The sequence below is a fragment of the Hoplias malabaricus genome, chromosome 4, assembly GCF_029633855.1.
Source record: "Hoplias malabaricus isolate fHopMal1 chromosome 4, fHopMal1.hap1, whole genome shotgun sequence".
NCBI classification, from domain to species: domain Eukaryota; kingdom Metazoa; phylum Chordata; class Actinopteri; order Characiformes; family Erythrinidae; genus Hoplias; species Hoplias malabaricus.
This window is the reverse complement of record NC_089803.1, coordinates 2,963,895-2,984,807: the sequence shown is the minus strand read 5'-3', so window position 1 is coordinate 2,984,807 and position 20,913 is coordinate 2,963,895. Positions and strand designations below refer to the sequence as shown.

Genomic DNA, 20,913 nt, shown 5'->3' with positions numbered 1-20,913 from the left:
CCGGTCCCTACTCTCCCCTCCTGAATTCCGTAAAGGAGGAGAACCCAGCAGTGTGTCTATGAAGAGTGACCAGTCCCTACTCTCCCCTCCTGAATTCAGTAAAGGAGGAGAACCTAGCAGTGTGTCTATGAAGAGTGACCGGTCCCTACTCTCCCCTCCTGAATTCAGTAAAGGAGGAGAACCCAGCAGTGTGTCTATGAAGAGTGACCGGTCCCTACTCTCCCCTCCTGAACTCGGTAGAGGAGAACCCAGCAGTGTTTCAGTGAAGAGTGACAGATCTTGGGAAACGGATCCTGCTTTCAGCAGTGGAGCTGATCTCTCAGACTCAGAGTGAGTTATTAAATTCTTACAACCTAGGGGGGTTCTGAAATTTCTGAATTTCCATCTGAAATGACATGGTCAAATAGGATTGATTATTACTTTCTAACTGCTTGGAATAAATTAAGAAATTCAGGGTAAAAAAAATACAGTGCTCCATTACATTGAATTAGGCATCAAATGAAGGCTTACAAAGGTATCACATGATTATATATCAGTGACCTGTGTTAAGACATAAATATAAAAACCCCATTAATAAGTTTTATTTTATTACTGATAAATGTGGTGGGTTATATTTGATAGGAAGTTTGTTGACAGACAATAAGGGTTTGTTAATTTCAGGATAATCTCAGAAACTCAGTGATGCCTGTATTATACAACCTGTATAACCACAGACTTATTTTAGCTCATACATTACCACCCCAATGGAAAGAAGACAGTTCCAGCTTTCATATGGCACATTTCATTCATTCATTCATTATCTGTAACCGCTTATCCAATTCAGGGTCGCGGTGGGTCCAGAGCCTACCTGGAATTATTGGGCGCAAGGCAGGAATACACCCTGCAGGGGGCGCCAGTCCTTCACAGGGCAACACAGACACACACACATTCACACCAACGGACACTTTTTTTGAGTCACAATCCACCTACCAACATGTGTTTTTGGACTGTGGGAGGAAACCCACGCGGACAGCACTGGAAAACCAGTGCCGACTCCACTTACTAGAAAAAAAGTCCAGTGCTGAGTTCTCCGGGTGCTCTGGTTTCCTCCCATGGTCCAAAAATTAGTTTATAAGTTGATGGGTGACTCAAAAATGTCCATAGGTGTGAATGTGTGTCACCCTGTGAAGCACTGGCACTCCCTCCAGGGTGTGTTCCTGCTTTGCACTCAGTGATTCTGGGTAAACTCCAAGCCCACCACCACCCTGAACTGGATAAGGGTTACAGATGATGAATGAATAAATTAATTAATGCATTAAATCATTTTAAAACTTGAGGGTGTCAAAAAGCAGAGAAATAAAACTAACTTTAAATTAATAACCTCAGATGAGCAGGAACTTCAAAGCTGGAGGAAAAGGCATTGGAAGGAGAGAAGACTCACAGGGGACCGTCCTCCTCTGGTCAAAAACATTTTAAACAGTAGAGTTTTAATTTAAGTCTGTAGGTAGGAGCAGCTTTTCAGTATTTATAGGTAATGGTTCTTTAATAAAAGGTCTGTGCTGAATTAATGCTATAAAGTTTTAAGGAGCTACTACATGGGAATGACAGGGGCCACAGTTGTGGTGTTAAAATATGAAGTGTAACAGACACTTGGAATAAGGCAGCCTCCCTGTCCCAAAGAAAACATCTACTGACAGCTTCAGTGAATGCAGACCACTAGCTCTTACCCTCAAAATCATGAGATTTGAGAGACTGTTCCTCAAAAAAAAAAAAAAAAAGGACTGCCACGCACCATGGACCAGCCCCAATTTGCCTATAGAGCAAACAGGTTGACAGGGCATGCAATTAACACAAAAAAGGGGAAAACTTGGGATGTCGGGAAAATTGAACAGCCGAATAGAACTAAACCAAATAAAAACAAAGGCAAGAAACAGCTTCCTAAACAAAAGGGCAAGAAAAGGAAACAAATATATATCAAACAATCACTGGCAAAAAACAAATAATACAAGGAAAAATGTTGATTTTAAATGTTGAAATATTGAATTACAATGAGGGAATTCAGAGAAATTCTTAGAGCAGAGTTCTTCAAACTGTGGGGAAAGTTAATTTATATAAACAACCATTACAAAAACACTTTTTTTATTTGAATCTAATTCAACAAGAGTGTGATATGGTGGTGCAACAGGTAGTTTTGCAGTCACACAGCTCCTGGGTCCTGTAGGTTGCTTGTTCGAGTCCTGCTCCGGGTGACCGTCTGTAAGGCGTGTGGTGTGTTCTCCCTGTGTCTGTGTGGGTTTCTTCGGGTGCCCTGGTTTCCTCCCACACTCCAAAAACCAGTTAGTAGGTGGTTTGGCGACTTAAAAGTGTCCGTAGGTGTGAGTGTATGAGCGAATGTGTGAGTGAAGGACTGGCACCCCCTCCAGGGTGTGTTCCTGCCTTGCGCCCAAGAACTAAGTGTAGAGAGAAGGGAGACCCAGGAGAAAGCTTGAGGTTTTACCAGACTGCCGGCCAAACTGCACTGAAATGAAGATTGGTTTCCCTTAAATATGAGTGGCTCAGATGGAACTGATTGCCTTAAATTATGGAGTAGTGTCTCTTGAGGCTGGTGGTGGTTTATCAGGCACTTAGAAAACACTTCACAGGACACCCACCCACCAAGGGACGTCACCCAATGTTCCCTAACCTGCAGCATGATCACATCTGAATTTCCAGACAAGCTTGGAGTCCAGGATGTGACAGGCTGGGACTCACAAGCACTCTTAAGGTTCATACCCCTCCCAGTCCATTAAGTACTGGGTGGAGCCTCGGACCCTCTGTGAATGTAAAATACATCAAACAGTGTAAGTTGGTGAACCAACCACCATGCACGGGGTTGGGGGAGTCTAGGTAGGTGCAAGGATACTTCAGGGGTGAAATGTGAAATGTATGGTTTATAAACATAGAGCAGAGGTGAAGCAAGTGGTAAGAGACTGGGTTCAGTTGGGACCTTGAAACGACCCATGTGATGCGGAGCCACCTTCCAGGATTCTACATGGAGGGGCAAATCTTTAGTGGACAACCAGATATGCTGGCCTGACCAAACAGTGAGCCCAAGCCATCATCTCTGTTCTGCTGCTTTCGTTAGGACAGCTGAAGTGGCCAAGAGGGCAATTCTGGCCTTATGGCCATGTCTGACAGCATCGCTGAATGAGTGCTCAGCAGCTGGGAATCCTGCATCAACCTCCTGCTCTGGAAATGTTTGAGGAGCATAACCAAACTGGCACTCAAAAGGAGACATGCACAGGGAAGTGTGCCATAAAATATTGTGAGCGACCATGTGCTTTAGCAGCAGTTTGGCAGTTTCCTTGGCCAATGGGAGCTTGGGGAGCACTATAAATGTACAGGTCTTAAAGAACCTATGACTAATATCACAGTGTTAACCTGGGATTCAGGCAAACCTGTGATGATGTCCCAGGAGTTGTGGGACCATGGACAAGAAGGTATAGGAAGTGGATGTATTAAGCCTGCCGGTCATGTTTTGGGATCTTTATTTTGGGCATAAACCTGACAGGTGTCTACATAAGACAGGATAGTTAATTCCATATTGGGACACCAAAAATTCTTTGCAGAAATTTCAGGTTAAAAACTTCAGTGCTGCCCTGGGTCTGGTTCATTGTTTAGAGCTAGCTTCAGTAGTCTGGCAGGTCTGGCATTAGTAACACTGGAGCTGTGACCAGGTGATGTATAAGCTCTTCAAAAACCTTTTCAGCTGCTTCTGTTCATTGAAATCATCACATCTTTTCTAGTTAGAGAGGTTAACGGAGCTGCCACAGTGCTAAAACCCTGAATAAATTTCCAAAAGGAATTAGCCAAGCCCAGAAAGCTCTGAACTACTGTGGGGCATTGCCAATTAGCAACTTTCTTGGCCTGGATCCATGCTCAGCTGGCCCTTGTATACAACAAATTCAAGGAAGGACACAGTTGAAGCATAGAACAGGGACTTTTCCAGTAACATGTAGAGATGGTTTTACAGGAATAGCTGGAGCCACTCACATGAATTACATGTTCCTCAATGGAGCAGCTACAGAAGAGTTTGTCATCCATGTAAAATGAAAGCATAGTGTTCCAACGTCTCCCTCAAGACTTCATTGATGTAGCGTTGAGAGACAGTCAGACAGTCAATTCATTCATTATCTGAAACCACTTATCCAGGTCAGGGTCGTGGCCTACCCGGAATCACTGGGCATAAAGCAGGAACACACCCTGGAGTGGGTGCCAATCCTTCCCAATAATAATGATAATAATAATAACAATAATAATTATTATTATTATTATTATTATTTTATTATTATTGTTATTATAGTGGCCCGATGAAGTGATGAATGCCGTCTTCCACTCATTACCTTCTGACACCGATGAGGTTATAGGCACTGCACAAATCAAGTTTAGAGAAAACTGAGGCTGCTAGAGTGCTTTAAGGGCTGAGGTTATGAGGGGCAGGGGGTAGTGTTTTTTAATTTTTTTTTATTTTATTCAGACCCAGATGATCTATAGAGGGGAGAAGAAAAGAAGAAACCAGCTCCTGCTGGGGTGGTAGAAGGCCTAAACCCAAAGTTTCTTGTATATATTCCTCCATGGCTTTCCGCTCCAGACTGGAGAGAGAAAACAATCTTCCCGGAGGAGGACTGATACCTGGGAGAAGGTTAATTCCTACAATCATAGTGAGCAGGCAGGCTATAGGCCTTTTGCTTACTAAATACTTCCTTTAAGTCAAGGTACTCGGAAGGTACTAGTGATAAACCTGCAGTACCTGGCACTGAGGTCTCCAGACTGTTACTGACTACGTTATCCAGTCAAGTGAGGGCTCTGATTATGAACAAAGTCACATTTTCAGTGTGCTGGCTAATTTGTAAAGACAGTGGTCCTGTTTGCTGTGAAATGACCCATGGCTCAAGCGACTGCCAGTCAATTGCCAAAATGTGTAGGGAATGTTCTAAAGAAACCAGTGGCAAGTCCAAGGCTGTAGCTAAGGCAGAGTCAATGAAATTGCCAGCAGCCACAGAATCTGTGCATACTTGAAAGTGTTTCTCTCGGTTTCATCCCCAGGACATCATAGCATTAAGAATCACCCCAGAGATAACAGGAGGAGAGCATGTGTGAGCATGCGTGGGCTGTTCACTCTCATCGGGTGACTCTGGTAGTGGCAGAGAAGTGGAAGAGGAGGGAAGTGGGCAAACCAGCATCACTCTTGTAACTTGTTATTTACTTTGATGGCTACTGCAATAAGATCCTCCAGGTAGGGAGGAAGTTCCTTACTCAGCCCCTGCTGAAAGTCTGCTATTAGTTCTGACAATCCTAGAGCACTCTTTAATGTAATCTCTAAACTTACAAACAATCGGGCAGCTACTGATCCACAGATCCCAGCCATTCACACCAGCAATGCTTTTGTGGACTTTTTTAACAATACGATTGAAAATATTAGACAAACAATAAATACCATATTACTAAATCCAGCCTGTCTGTCATCTGGTGTGGATGATATAGAACAAAACATAGAAGAAAGACTAGAGGACTTTGACCCACTACCACAGCTAGAATTGGAGAAAATCATCTACTCGTCAAATTGTACGACCTGCACACTTGATGCAATACCAACAAAACTATTTAAAGAAGTATTACCAGTCATAATCAATCCCCTTTTAGACTGGGTCACATACCCAAAGCATTTAAACTAGCAGTTATTATACCCCTGATCAAGAAACTGAATCTTGATCTTAGTGTACTATCCGATTACAGACCTATCTCTAACCTTCCCTTCATATCTAAGATCTTAGAAAAAGTTGTGGCCCAACAACTTAGGTCATACTTGCATAAAAATAACATATGTGAAAAATTTCAATCTGGTTTTAGGTCACACCATAGCACCAAAGCGGCTTTAGTTATGATAACAAATGACCTCCTTCTCACCTCTGATCGAGGCGGCGTATCCATGCTAGTTCTACTCGACCTCAGTGCAGCTTTTGATACAATTGATCATACTATTCTGCTAGAAAGAATAAAAAACATGGTTGGAATAACAGGAACGGCTCTATAATGGTTTAAGTCTTACCTCACAGATCGCTATCAGTTTGTAAAAGTAAATAATGTTTCTTCTATTCATACAAAAATGAGATTTGGAATTCCCCAAGGCTCCATTCTAGGACCTTTACTATTCATATTATACATGCTGCCACTGGGCAGAGTTATTAGCAGGCATGGCATTGCCTTCCACAGTTACACAGATGACACACAGTTATACACATCAGCCAAACCAGATGACAAACCAACACTAAAGAAAATGGAGGACTGTGTTAAAGAAGTGAAGCATTGGATGTCATACAATTTCCTTCTGCTAAACAGTGACAAAACCGAGCTTCTCCTTCTTGGTCCAAAACCTGCTATAAATAAGGTATCAGACTTAATACATCATTTTGACTTCCCTGTTCTCCCTAGCTCATCAGCTAAAAATCTGGGTGTTATAATTGATTCAGATCTATCATTTGATCAGCATATAGGTAACATTACAAAAACAGCTTTCCTACATCTTCAGAACCTTGCTAAGTTAAGAAATTCCTTATCCCTCCAAGTTGCGGAAAAATTAGTTCACGCTTTTATTACATCAATATTAGATTATTGCAATGCATGTTTATCAGGATGCTCCAGCAGAAACTTGTGTAAACTCCAGTTAATTCAAAATGCTGCAGCCAGCGTCCTTTCTAAAACTAGAAAATTTGATCATATCAGCCCAGTCTTATCGGCCCTTCACTGGCTTCCAGTTAAATTCTGTATTGATTACAAAATTCTTTTACTCACGTATAAATCCCTACACGGTCTCGCCCCTGAATACTTGCGAGACCTCATCACGCACTGTGAACCACCAAGATTACTCAGATCTAAGGGCGCCGGCCTCTTACTAGTACCCAGAATTCATAAGACTTCAGCAGGGGGGGAAAGCTTTCTCCTACAAAGTCCTTCAGCTCTGGAACAATCTTCCAGCTAGTGTTCGGGACGCAGACACAGTCACTATGTTCAAGTCTAGGCTCAAAACACACTTGTTCAGTTTAGTCTTTGGCAACTAACCTCTGTCTAGTTTAAGGTTGTGGTTTCAGGAACTCATGGACATGGGGAATCAGGGTAAACCCGGATGATGTGCTCACAATTTATCTTGTTTGGAGTGGAAGGATGTCTTTGCCTGAGCTCCTTCTGGTTTCCCTCCTCCCAGTGTGTTACAGTCAGATCCGTCACTACACTAATGAAAATGTTCACATGCTCTTATTCTCTGCTGCACTCAACTAAACTAACTGCTTCCCTTCACTGTTTTCTGAGAAAATGGTGGCCCACTAATGGAAGATTGTTTGCTGGATTGTCCTGCGGCCCAGACCAGACCAGACAGGCTAATTATTATTATGTAGCATAATGACACTTCATTGGTGATCATTTAAAATTCAATCTATAGTTTGATCAGAGGAGGATGGGTCCCCTTTGTGAGTCTTGGTTCCTCCCAAGGTTTCTTCCTCCAGACTCGAGGGAGTTTTTCCTTGCCACTGTCGCCTTCGGCTTGCTCACATTGGGCTTTGATTTAAATGTTCTGTTCTGAAACTGAAGCTGCTTTTTGACAACATCAGTTGAAAAAGGCACTATACAAATAAATTGGATTTGATTTGATTTGATTCCACACGCTTTCAACAGCCAGAGTCCGGAACCCGATAGCATAGTCAGTAATGAAGTGTATGAGATTGAGACCAGCTTGTTTGTCTGTTGGGTTCTAGTGAGGAGTTCTTTGAGTTCTGCAGCATGAGTGTTCAAAACCGGTGTAGATACAGGCGCTTTCTTTGTCTAGGCTGGCTGAAACAGTCAAACTTGGAATGGTGTGCTCAACATTAAGATCAATGTCTAGAAGTCTCCTGTTATATTTCTGTGGGCTAATCTTAGTGTGTTTTAACTTGTCCGGCAAAAACGAGTTTTAAATGCCTATGATTAGCTTTATCATGGATACTATTTTGTCAATATAAAGAACAATCAAAAAAAGTTTAACAACAAGTTTCAAAACATTAAAAGACAGTTATCTATGTAGGAGAAAAAAAAACTAAGCATATATTTTTCTCAGTACCCACTTTTTTCAAGTGGAAAATAGCAATGTTTTTCAAGTGGAAAATAGAATGTTGCAGCATGCCTGGTTTTCAACCAGCCTAAAAGAGCACATGTCACACCCCTATTAGCTGAGCTGCATTGGCTACCCTTAGCTGCTCAAATCAAATTTAAATCACTAATGATGGCCTTCAGAGTATTCACTGGCTCTGCTCCCATCTACCTCAATAGACTCTTAAAACCATATGTTAGTGCCCGCCCTTTCCATTTCTCAAAGGAGCGCCAACTAACACGGCCAACCCCCCGTACAGGTCAGTTGAGGCTATTCTCATCTCTAGTACCACGCTGGTGGAACAAGCTTCCAAGCACTATCAGAGCAACAGAAACCCTCTCCGCATTCAAAAGATTATTGAAGACCCAGCTCTTCCGAGAGTAGCTCTTGCACTGAAAGTCTTTCTTTAATGCACTTATTACTTCCTGGTATATTGCACTCAATGTAAGGTAATTTGTATAAATTGTGCTGTAGTTTGAATGTTAGATCCTCTTTTGTAAGTTGCTTTGGATAAATGCGTCTGCCAAATGCATAAATGTAAATGTCAAACAATTGAGCTAAATCAAATGGTTTGGCTGAGATTCACCTCCTGTTCTTCTTTTGCATTCCTTTGAATTCATTCTTCAACTCACTGAATCATACTGACTCTTAAACAACTTTTCAAATTCTTTTAGCTCCACACCCATGGGAAGGAACTAGTGTTCCTATTGGGCTCTGGAGATTTAAAAGTAATGTTTATCTTAAACTATTTAATAATAAATTGATGAAACAGCATCTGTAGGTGACATGTAGTTCTTTCAGCTTTCTCCTCCACTTTGGCTAGTTCAATAATGGAAGGTCTTTGTTACAGATTCCAAAGAAGTTCTTTTCTTATCCTGAATCACCCTTTTATGACTGGAACACTTGGTTCTATGTTGATGTGTCCATTCGATGTTGCACCCATCAAGGGGGAGTTTTAATGCTGAAAATCTCCAGTTTCTGTGATAAAAAGGAAAGAGAGAGGTTATTCTGTGGGGCACAGAAATACATCTTGAGATTTGTCCTTAAGATTTACTCATGCTGATAAGACCATTTTTCATGTAGTGAAAAAGCACCATTTGTTTGTCCACTGGGCCAATGAAACCTAGCCATTTTGTTAAAGGAAGGGAAATAAACAATTTGGCAAAACTGAAATAGGAAATTATGTGCTAAAACAGTCTCCCAACATTTTTGGAATTGGAATTGTAAGGCCATGTAAAATGATTTGACAGATGCCCTTTGCCTAGATTGTACACAAAAGCCAGTCCTTTGTTGGTTTTTAACTGACTGCACATCCAATTTGTTAGTTACAAGCAGTATCATCACTCAGGTGCATTGTGAGTGGGTTATTATTGTAATGATTTAGTAATGTTTGAATATCTGTGTTTGACTCCATCAGGCAGTGCTCCACAGGAACAGTACCTCAGATACATACTCTGATGAAAGGAACTGAAGAATCAGATGGTAAAGTCTTGCATAGAGTTTTTGAGAGACATAAAAACATCATGAGAAAAAGGTACGAGAGCTTATTTGAAGGATTCAGAACTCCAGAGAATAAAGCCCTCCTAAACAATGTTTACACTCAGCTTCACATCATCGAGGGAGAGAGTGAAGGAGTGAATGAAGAACATGAGGTTTTACACATGGAGACAACACACCGGATACACCAGCAGGATGCTCCAATCCACTGCTCAGACATCTTTAAACCTCTACAAGGTACTGATGGAGGTGTGAAGGCTGAAGATCTCAGACTCAGAGACAGAAAAGAGGATCAGGAGATCAGAAGTGTTCTGACTAAAGGCATCGCTGGAATTGGAAAATCTGTCTCTGTGCAGAAGTTCATTCTGGACTGGGCTGAAGGAGCAGCCAATCAGGAGGTAGATCTCATGTTTGTGCTTCCGTTCCGGGAGCTGAACTTGATTAAAGATGATCAGTACAGTCTTCATAGACTTCTGTGTGCCTTCCATCCTGAGCTCAAAGATCTGGACCCAGAGAAATATGACCAGCTCAGAGCTGTGTTTATATTTGATGGTCTGGATGAAAGCAGAGTTCCTCTGGATTTTAAACAGTTTGAGAAAATGTCTGACGTCACCATGACATCATCAGTGGGTGCGTTAATGACAAACCTCATAAGAGGAGATTTGCTTCCCTCTGCTCTAATCTGGATCACCTCCCGACCAGCAGCAGCCAATCAGATCCCTCCTCAGTACATTAATCGTGAAACCGAAATTCAGGGATTCACTGACCCCCAGAAGGAGGAGTACTTCAGGAAGAGAATCAGGAACCAAGACCAAGCCCAGAAGATCATCTCCCACATTAAGACAGCAAGGAGCCTTCACATCATGTGCCACATTCCTGTCTTCTGCTGGATCTCAGCCACTGTTCTTCAGAGAATCATCACACAGTGTCACACAGAGATCCCTAAAACACTGACTGAAATGTACTCACACTTCCTGCTCACTCAGACAACCATTAAGAATGAGAAGTATAAGAAGAAAAATGAGACAGACACAAGAAAACTGCTGGTGTCCAACAGAACCGAGCTTCTGAAACTGGCTGAACTGGCTTTCACACAGCTGCTGAAGGGCAATGTGATGTTCTATGAAGAGGACCTGAGAGAGAGCAGCATTGATGTCACTGAGGCCTCAGTATATTCTGGGATTTTCACTGAGATCTTTAGGGAGGAGTGTGTGATCCACCAGAGGAAGGTCTACTGCTTTGTTCATCTGAGTTTTCAGGAGTTCCTGGCTGCTGTCTTTGTGTTTCACTGCTATGAGGACAACATCATGGAGCCCCTGCAGTGTTTTATACTACGGTATAGAGAGGGGTCTGAGAAGGTTCTTCTGGATGATCTTTTGAAGGGTGCCGTGGATAAAGGTGTAGCATGTCAAAATGGACACCTGGATCTGTTCCTGCGGTTCCTGCTGGGACTCTCACTGGAGTCCAATCAGAGACTCCTACAGGGTCTTCTGGCTCAAATCCAGAGCAGGTTAATGAAAGCAATGACGCACTTCAAGAATCTATTCAAAAAGCATGAAGTTAGCCTGACACAAATGCACAGTGGATCAGAGAAAACCACAGATTACATTAAGAGACTAATTAAAGGAGATAAAAATCCCATCTCAACTGAAAGATCCATAAATCTGTTCCTGTGTCTGTCTGAGATGAATGACCAGTCCCTCTCCAGAGAGATTAAGGAGTATCTTCATTCATATAAAAATTCAGTAGTGAAGCTGTCTCCTGGACAGTGTTCAGCTCTAGCCTGCATGCTTTTGACCTCAGAGGAGGAGCTAGATGAACTGGACCTGGGTAAATACAACACATCAGTGGAGGGTTATAGAAGACTGATCCCAGCAGTGACTGTCTGCAGAAAAGCTCGGTGAGAATTTTTAACATGTCTCGCCCAGTTACAATAACAAAAATGTAATATTACAGTGAAATGAATAGTGTAGAATTTTGTGATTATTGTGATGCTTCAAATTCTTTAGCTCTTATGCAATAATGTGTTGTGAACGTAGTCAGTCAGCTTGCATTCTGAAAGTCTCTGGGGGGGTCTCATGCTGTTTTTGTAGGAATTCTGGGACTGACTGGGACAGGACAATTTTGAGACTTCATCACGACACTGTGCAAAGTTCACTTTAATATCTAAATTAATACATTTCATATGGTGTATAAAAATATTGATAAAATGTTTTGACATATGATAATTAACAATTCAGTTTTTGAGCATTTACATTCTAAAAGGTATAGTCAGTGGTTGTGGATAAGGAGAGCACAGATTATTTGGGGAAATGCACTGTAGAGATGCTATTGGGATTGTTGGTGATGTAGCATGTAAAGTTCACATGGAACTGGTGGCACTGAGCATGCATTAATGGTGCCAGTAGGGCTAGGTACAGCCTTAGTCACCAGGGAGACCAGTGTGGATTTACAGTTGTTGATGGTAAAGGGTAAGGTAGGACTGTAAAGTTGGCTTGGAGGGGGTGGGTCTGGGAAGCCTGACTTCACTGTTGAGACTTCTGGAGCTGTTGTGGGCTTAATTCAGCAAAACACTGATGAGGGGAGGTGCCTACCTGATGACCCCTGTGAAGAGCTAGTGATACAGTGGCTGATTTGGGTACTCATGGGCTGGGCTCATTGTGTAACCATGGATGTTAAGAGTAGCCAGTTGCTGATCGGATCATAAACAGCCACAGAAACCTTAGTGTTGATGTCTAGGATTCAACAGGAATTTTGGTGGCTGCAGGTACGAAGAGAGTGTGGTGGGCCCTATGTGAAGCTCCAATGGATTGGCATAGGATATTTTACATTTTATCTTATGTATGATTATAATTCATTCATTCATGTAATATCTGTAACCTTATCTGTAAGCTTATCCAGTTCAGGGTTATGGTGGGTCCAGAGCCTACCTGGAATCATTGGGCGCAAGGCAGGAATACACCCTGGAGGGGGCGCCAGTCCTTCACAGGGCAACACACACACTCACACATTCTCTCACACACTCACACCTACGAACACTTTTGAGTCACCAATCCACCTACCAGCGTGTGTTTTTTGGACTGTGGGAAGAAACTGGAGCACCCAGAGGAAACCCACGTGGACATGGGGAGAACACACCAACTCCTCATAGACAGTTACCTGGAGTGGGAATCAAACCCACAACCTCCAGGTCTCTGGTGCTGTGTGACTGCGACACTACCTGCTGTGCCACCGCGCCGCCCGATTATAATTACATACACTTTTTAGGAATATTCCTTATAGCTCCAACGTACTGCTAGACAGAGAAACAGACAGACCTAGGAAAAACCTTGTATTCAGGATGGCAGAATGTAACTCCAGAGTTGGTCAAACAGCCCTGCTGTGTCTAGTACCAGCAAAACACACACTAACACATCATCACCACCAAACCAGTGTCACTTCAATGCTGAGAATGATCTACCACTCAAATCATACTGGTTCTGTGGGGGTTCTGACCATTAAAAAAAAGTGAAATAGAGATAACTAACTATAGAGAGAAACAGATGGACTACAGTCAATAAAAGCAGAACTAGCAGAATAGCAGAACCGGCGGCACGGTGGCTTGGTGGTTAGCACGTTCGCCTCCCAGCGCTGGGATCTTGGGTTCAAGTCCCATCTGGGTGGAGTTTCCATGTTCTCCCCGTGTCTGCGTGGGTTTCCTCCGGGGGCTCCGGTTTCCTCCCACAGTCCAAAAACATGGAGGGTAGGTGAATTGGCTTCTCTAATAACTGTCCTGGTGTGTGAATGAATGTCTGTATGTGTGAGCCCAGATATGGATTGGCGCTCTGTCCTGGGTTAAACCCTAGTGCCCGATGCAGTCCTCCAGGTGGACGGTCGTTTCTGGTTGAGAGTACGCTGTGCGCGTTTGGCTGCCGCTTCTCGCCAGTGTGTGTGAATTGAGCGTTCTGAGCAGTGTAGATTGTAAAGCGTCCTTGGGTGTCTAGAAAGGCGCTATATAAGTGTAACGATAATAATAATAATAACTACAAAGTGCTCCTGTGCAGTCAGTGAAGCTGAAGCAACTAAAATGGAAAATAAGGGTAATAGTATTATTAATTGCAGATACATAGCACCTTTCTGATACCCAATGTCACTTTATAAAAGGACTTCAGTTATCTTGCAGTAGGGATGGAAAAGTTCAGAAATGTCAGCTGGTACCAGACCATGCAGGAGAGCTTTAAAATTAATTTGGAGTGGGATGTGCTGATAAAGATCTGGAGTGATATAAGCTGATTATTTGGAATACAAGATAACTCTAGCTGCAGATTTTTGAAGAGTGTTTATTGTTTTATAAGGATGATGATGGAGATGCAGTGGTCAGGTTGGGAAGAGATTAATACATGAAACAACATTTCAACACCTTTATCTGAGAGCATAGGCCAATGGCAAGCAATATTACAAAGATGGAAAAATTTTTGGTTAGGGCCTTAATATGAGGTTTGAAGCATGGACAGTACACCTGGAGAAGATTTTACAAGCATGCCATCAAAGTGTAAAATCTGAGGTTTAAGGAAGTGGACATAGTGTCAATGAACAAGACTTCAGTTTTGTCTGTATTGAGTTTCAGAAAGTAAGTGTGCTTCAAGTGTCTCAGATCCTGAATGTATTATATAGGGGTGTCGGGAGGGGGTGGGGTCAGCCTAATTAGGACAATGACTGTGGGTGATCTGACCAAGTGGCAGCATGTAGATGAGGAGTAGCAGAGGGCCCAGGACTAAACTTTGAGGAACACCTTGTATAAAAGCACTAGAGGAAGATGTGTTTACCTAGACCAAAAAGTGGAATGGACCAGGAAAGTAAAGTGTCAGTAATGCCAGTAGCTGAGACATGAGAGATAAGTGTGTTGTGCTTTACAGTTTCAATTTAATTAATGAATTAATTCATTGTCTGTAAAGGGTCATGGTGGGTCCTAAGCCTACCCTAAATTAATTGCACAAGGCAGGAACACACACTGGAGGGGCTGCCAGTCTTTCACAGGGCACTGTGTCACAATCAAGACCCAAATCTAAAAGAAGAAGGATACTGAACACAGCAGAGTCACTAGCAAGTAGGAGATCTGTTAAAACCTGCAGAAGGGCTGCCTTAGTACCATGCCTTGTGCTTGAGAAGAATCAGGAATGTCTACAACTGAATGGGCAGCACCCTTTCCAACAGCATAGTTAAACAGGGAAGGTTAGAAATAGGTTGGTAATCATTAAGGTTGACTGTGTTCAGACTAGATTTTTAAGAATGGGTGTGATGGCAGAGGTCAAGGAAGTAGATGAAAGGAGTTAGGAAGATGAAACCTGTTATAAAATCTATGAAAAATTTCACCTTGTTCAGCAGTGTTGTAATTGTTGGTTCTTACAGATAATATGGTTAAGCAAGGCCAAGTATATATTTTATTATTTGCTTTATTATGCACGTAGCTAAATCTACCCACATAATTACACACTAACCCAGGGAGTCTAATTAAAAACAGTAAACAACAAATGCAAATTGCTCAATACTCTTCCCAATTTAAACCAAGCCACTCACTGATGTAATAAAAATGTATAAGTAAAATGTATCATCATGTATGAGTGCGATCAGAAAAATAAAACATTGAAAAATTCAATAATATATCCCTAGAAGTATATTTTCTCTAATGAAATTCATACAGATGAAACCTATTAAGAGTTGCTTGAATACCATTTGCTTCCTGATTTCATGTTCCCAATTTTGGTTGTTGTGTGTTATATTTTTGCAGACTAGCGCTATGTAATCTTGGGGTGAAAGCATGTGAAGCATTGAGCCCAGCTCTACAATCAGTAAACTCCTCCCTCAAAGAGTTGGACCTCAGTAACAATGATCTGCAGGATTCAGGATTGGAGCTGTTTTCTGCTGGACTGATGAGTTCACACTGCCAACTTGAGACACTCAAGTAAGATTTGTGTAAATTCATGTGTTTCTGTGTATAATTTTTTGGTTCTCTCTGCATTTAATTAATATTCTCTAGTATATATAAACAAGTCAGCTTATCTATTTAAAGAAACTGAACATAAATTACCTGATCATATTTAGCATTATAACCTACCTGCTCATAAAAAATAAAATAATATTAAAAACATTTTTTAATATGGCCCAATAATAAAGATTATACATCACTGATGCTTATTGAAGTCACATTCTATTATTTTACATTGTAAAAACGTTTTTTTCTTTTTAGGAACATATAGAAATTATTGCTTTTGAATAACTAAGTTTTACCTTTGTTACCTAACAATAGCAGTTTTAGGTTATTTTCTTTTTAGTTTTACAATGCAACCATCACGCCACAGATCTGTGCAGAAATCTATTACATTTTTAAGTTAAATCTCTTTCTCTACTTTTATAGGCTAATGGAATTGATTTACCAACTCTGGCATAGATATGTGTGCTTTTAATCTAGAGAGTGTTTCTGGCCCAAACATTTGTCAAATTTAAATATTTATATAGTTTAAATAATTTAAACAATTACACGTGCCTGCCACCTGCGTTCCTTGATTCCACACATATTCCCTGACCTCAGCTGCCAAATCTGTAAATATATTAGTTCATTTATTTCCCACATAGGAAAAATAATAATGGATTCCCATTCCTGTTCCACTATTCCCCTATTCTTTAGGGTTTTTACATTTCTATTTTTTATTAAATTTTATATTCCATTATTTATGTTTATAGGAATTACATTTTTCTTTGTGACCTTTTTTTATTACTTTACTGTCCCTTTGCTGCTGTAACATTGTAAATGTCCCCACTTTGAGACTAAAAACGGATCATATTTTCTTAACTTATCATTGTGTTTGAAAACACCATTAAACCTTAACTACAAATGGTACAATGTATGTTAACTTTATCCATTACACACTTTCTAAATATGACTCTGGAGACAGTTCTACTCCTTTATTGTTAGCTGTTGTCCTAAGTATCAAACTAGCGGCCGGTGTAATATATAAATATTCCATCTTTAGAAACATTTTTTTAAATTAGTTTTTAAAGAAATGTTAATTTCTAATGAAAGGTATGAGGATGAAACCTGTTAGCTGATTATTCATTCTTTGATGCTTGATTTAATGTTCAGTATGTTTTTTTTATTTTTTTATTTTTTTGTAGACTCGCTAGGTGTAATCTGCAGGTCAAAGCCTGTGAAATACTTAGTTCAGTTTTCCAGTTAGTAAATTCCACCCTGAAAGAGTTGGACCTCAGTAACAATGACCTGCATGACACAGGAGTAGATCTGCTCTCTGCTGGACTTAGGAGACCACTCTGTAAACTGGAATCTCTCAGGTAAGATTTGAATTAATTCATTCATTTTTCTATGATCATTTCATTTTAGTTTTCTATTTACTGGTCAGTTAAATCATACTGGTTAGTAAATATGTACCAATATTTAGTATATGCTCATTTACTGTTGTTAATGTTTCCCATGGTACTGTTTATTTATTTTTTCTGTAACAAAAACAAACAAGGTAACTTAATAAAATTAATAATCAAAGCACAGATAGCAACATTATATATACAATTCTGATATCATGGTTTTGCAGAAAATCTTGTGGTGTGGGAGCCTGGTTCAGTGCCTGTAATCACAAAGAGCTAACATATTATTCCAGTTTTTATAATATTAATGTAATTATGGTAATTCAGAAGCACATATTCCACCTGAAAATCTTAAGATATATGTTTTGGGATGTGCATGGTACTGTGGGAACTGTAGTGTTTTATGGTTATTGCTATGGTGACTGTAGTTTTGTTTGCCTCCCTCCTCCTCTTCCCTGACTTTGTAGCATGTAGAGAGAGACTTGTGCTCTTGTTTATTATAATCATACACAAGATAAGATGTAGATTATCCTATGCCAATCCATGAGAGCTTCACATAGGGCCCACCACACTATCTTCCTACCTGCAGCCACCAAAATTCCAACACTAAGGTTGTTGTGGCTGTTTATAATCCGATCAGCAACCTGCTATCCTTAACAACTATGGTTACTCAATGAGCCCAGCCTATGAGTACACAAACCACCCACTGTATCACTAGCTCTTCACAAGGGTCATCAGGTAGGCACCTCCCCTCATCAGTGTTTCGCTAAATTAAGCCCACAACAGCTGCAGAAGTCTCAACAGTGAAGTCTAGCATCCCAGACCCAACCCCCTCCCAAGCCAGCTTTACAGTCCTACCTTACTCTTTACCATCAATAACTGTAAATCCACACTGGATTTATTTATATCCCTCTTTAATATTTAATTTTTGGTGTTTTCACATCAAACACTTGCAAGTACTTCTGAGTGTAAGATGCTGTGCAGGGTATATATCTATCTTGGGACCAGTGATTCTGTGTAGACACAGGAAAACCATGAATCAAATAAAGTTTAGTTGTTAAGGACAATTAAATAATTGATGTTTTAACCTTCATATTTGTATAAAAAATTAAGTGCAGAGTGAGGTGTATGATTGGGGGATAATGCTGAGGGATAATGCTTTTGCCAGCATAGTCACCTTTTGAGGTTTCAGAGTAGCTTAAATTCTGGGGTCTAGAGCAAATTACCAATTGGTCTCCCGGTTTCACTATCCCCCTCTTTTCTGTAGACTGTCTGGGTGTATGATTACAGATGAAGGCTGTTCCTCTCTGGCTTCAGCTCTGAAATCAAACCCCTCTCACCTGAGAGAACTGGATCTGAGCTACAATCACCCAGGAGAGTTAGGAGTGAAGCTGTTCTCTGATCTACTGCAGGATCCACACTGTGCACTGGAGAAACTTCAGTGAGTTGCACACACATACACACACACACACACACACACACACACACTGTGCCCTGGAGAAACGTCAGTGAGTTACACACACACTGTATATTTTGGGAAATATGAATCCAAAAAGTTCTTGTATCATTTTCTGTTTAGAGTGGAACATGGAGGAAAGAGAATGATGAAACCAGGGCCAAGGAAATGTAAGAAAACACACACACGCACATACAACAAATGTTCATTCTTTATTCTTGTGTTACTTTCTTTATTTATCTGTATGTGTGTTTGTGAGATTGTGTGTACATATATGAATTTGTTTGTGTGTTTGTGGGATTTTGTGTACATGTGTGTACATATATGAATGTGTGTGTATGTATTTGTTTTTTATATATGTATGTGTATGCATTTACAGGGTCCTGTGATCTAACTCTGGATCCAAACACAGCCAACCCTCATCTTGTTTTGTCTTATGGAAACACAAATGTGAAATGGTTGGAGAAGATTCAGCCATACCCAGATCATCCAGAGAGATTTGATCAGCAGTGGCAGGTTCTAAGTGTGGAGAGTTTAACTGGACGATGTTACTGGGAGGTGGAGTGGAGTGGGAATGGAGCTGAGATTTCAGTGTCATACAGAGGAATTAGGAGGAAAGGAGACAGTGTTCAGTGCCTGTTTGGATTCAATAATGTATCCTGGAGTCTGATCTGCTCTGGGAACCGTTACTGGGTCAGACACAATAATCAGAAAACTTATATTATACCTGACCACCCCTCTCAGTGTAACAGAGTTGGAGTGTTTCTTGACTGGGGGTCCGGCGCTCTGTCCTTCTACACAATCTCACCTCAAACACACGCACTCACACACTTACACACACTCACCTCCACATTCACTGAGCCCCTCTATGCTGGGTTTAAGCTTTATCATCATTCGTCCGTCAGCTGTGTAACAGACTCACACAAAATTTCAGCTTTAGATAAATAACAGCTCAGTGTGCTTGTGTGTGTTGAGAGAACAGTTATATCTGTGGCCCCTCTCTACTAATCTCTCCCAGTTCCTCTCACTCTTTTTCTCTCTCCCATCTCTACTCACTCAGCTTCAATCTCTCCCTCTCTCTCTCTCTCTCTCTCAGTAACTGGAAGGTAGGGTGTGTTCTAGATTTTGCTGAATGATATCAATGTGTTTTGTGTAGAATACTGTTTATTCCATGAGCAGGTGTTATTGTATTATAGTATTATATTATACTGTATTGTAGTATTATATTGTATTATAGCTGTTATAGTCCTTGAACATAACTGAGAATGTTTTACATTTATTTATTACTTGAATTAAATAAAAGTATATCCTGAATAACTGTGACTGTGATGGAGAGATTCTGTACTGTTTACGAGCTCACAGACAAGCACACATTTCCCTGTAGTTACTGTACAGCACTCCTTTTTGTTGTTGATCAGTTCAATCAGCAAATATGAGAGATTAGCTCTTTCTGTGCTGCACTTCGTAAAAAAATACAAAACTATAAAATAAAGGGTTCAGCTCTTCTCATTATTGATGCCCTGTAACAGATTGTGTGTGTGTGTGTGTGTGTAATATAAAGTGGTACAGCAGTAAGACCACTGTGAGGAACATTGGTAACACCATTGGCTCCAATGTGAGAAGCCTGGGTTCAATTCCATTACACCAATAAGAGTCCTTGGGCAAGACTCCTAACACTGGATTGGCCTACCTGTAATACCAGTAACCTTGTAAGTTGCTCTGAATAAGAACGTCTGCCAAGTGCCATAATTTTAAACGTAAATAAAGTGTAATTCTGAGATAGTAATAGGTTCAGATAGAATTAAATTAGGGGCTTTAACGTGAAACACATATGTTTCAGTGAGTGTTAAACTAGAGAGTGACACTGAGTTATAGAATATAAATAAAATATGAGTGTTTCTGAAAGGTATAGAAATGTGTGTATAGGCATAAAGGAACATAGAGGAATGGTATCAGAGAGAAACTTGAATTGAATGGAAATTATTTAAAGCAGAGGGTGATGCAGGTATGGCTGTGTAAGGCAAGGGACTCTAAGGCCATTAACAACAGGTACTCAACAAATATGTTACATTGTTGTGCTTAATACAAAAGTTGTTGCCAGGTTAAAATCATAATGAATGTCTACAAATATTTATACACATAGTAAATATAAAAATGTGTTGTTTGGTTTACCTCTGAAGAGACAGTGTTCTGATTTTTGATTTTTCATTATCAGGCTTTTTTTTTCATAGAGAGAGACAGACATTCATTCATTGTCTGTAACCCTTATCCATTTCAGGGTCATGGTGGGTCTGGAGCCTACCCGGAATCACTGGTCATAAGGAGGGAACACACCCTGGAGGGGGTGCCAGTCTTTGACAGCGCAACACACACTCATACATTAACTCACACACTCACGGACACTTTTGAGTCACCAATCCACCTACCAATGTGTGTTTTTGGAGTGTGGGAGGAAACCGGAGCACCC

The 20,913-nt window shown here is 40.7% G+C and overlaps 1 protein-coding gene across 2 annotated transcripts; it reads left to right on the top strand.

The window, feature by feature from the left end:
* The first annotated feature begins 48 nt into the window (after nucleotides 1-48).
* LOC136694211 (NLR family CARD domain-containing protein 3-like) lies at nucleotides 49-19,704 on the top strand. 2 transcript variants are annotated; one of them, XM_066667592.1, is made up of 8 exons: nucleotides 295-330; nucleotides 4,496-4,660; nucleotides 9,555-11,534; nucleotides 15,402-15,575; nucleotides 16,787-16,960; nucleotides 18,258-18,431; nucleotides 18,570-18,616; nucleotides 18,826-19,704. In XM_066667592.1, the coding sequence occupies exons 2-8, from the start codon at nucleotides 4,593-4,595 to the stop codon at nucleotides 19,392-19,394; spliced, it is 3,186 nt and encodes a 1,061-aa protein (XP_066523689.1). In that variant the 5' UTR covers nucleotides 295-330; nucleotides 4,496-4,592; the 3' UTR covers nucleotides 19,395-19,704. The 2 variants fall into 2 exon arrangements, with proteins under 2 accessions (XP_066523688.1, XP_066523689.1); XM_066667591.1 differs by lacking the exon at nucleotides 4,496-4,660 and having other exon boundaries at nucleotides 49-330.
* The last annotated feature ends 1,209 nt before the right edge of the window (nucleotides 19,705-20,913 follow it).

Excerpts from the sequence above, each read along its gene's own strand:
- LOC136694211 (XM_066667591.1), top strand. The coding sequence starts at position 59 with ATGAAGAGTGACCAGTCCCTACTCTCCCCTCCTGAATTCAGTAAAGGA. Across the intron at positions 11,535-15,401 it reads ACTGTCTGCAGAAAAGCTCG|ACTAGCGCTATGTAATCTTG; the intron begins GTGAGAATTTTT and ends ATATTTTTGCAG. Across the intron at positions 18,617-18,825 it reads GAAACCAGGGCCAAGGAAAT|GGTCCTGTGATCTAACTCTG; the intron begins GTAAGAAAACAC and ends ATGCATTTACAG.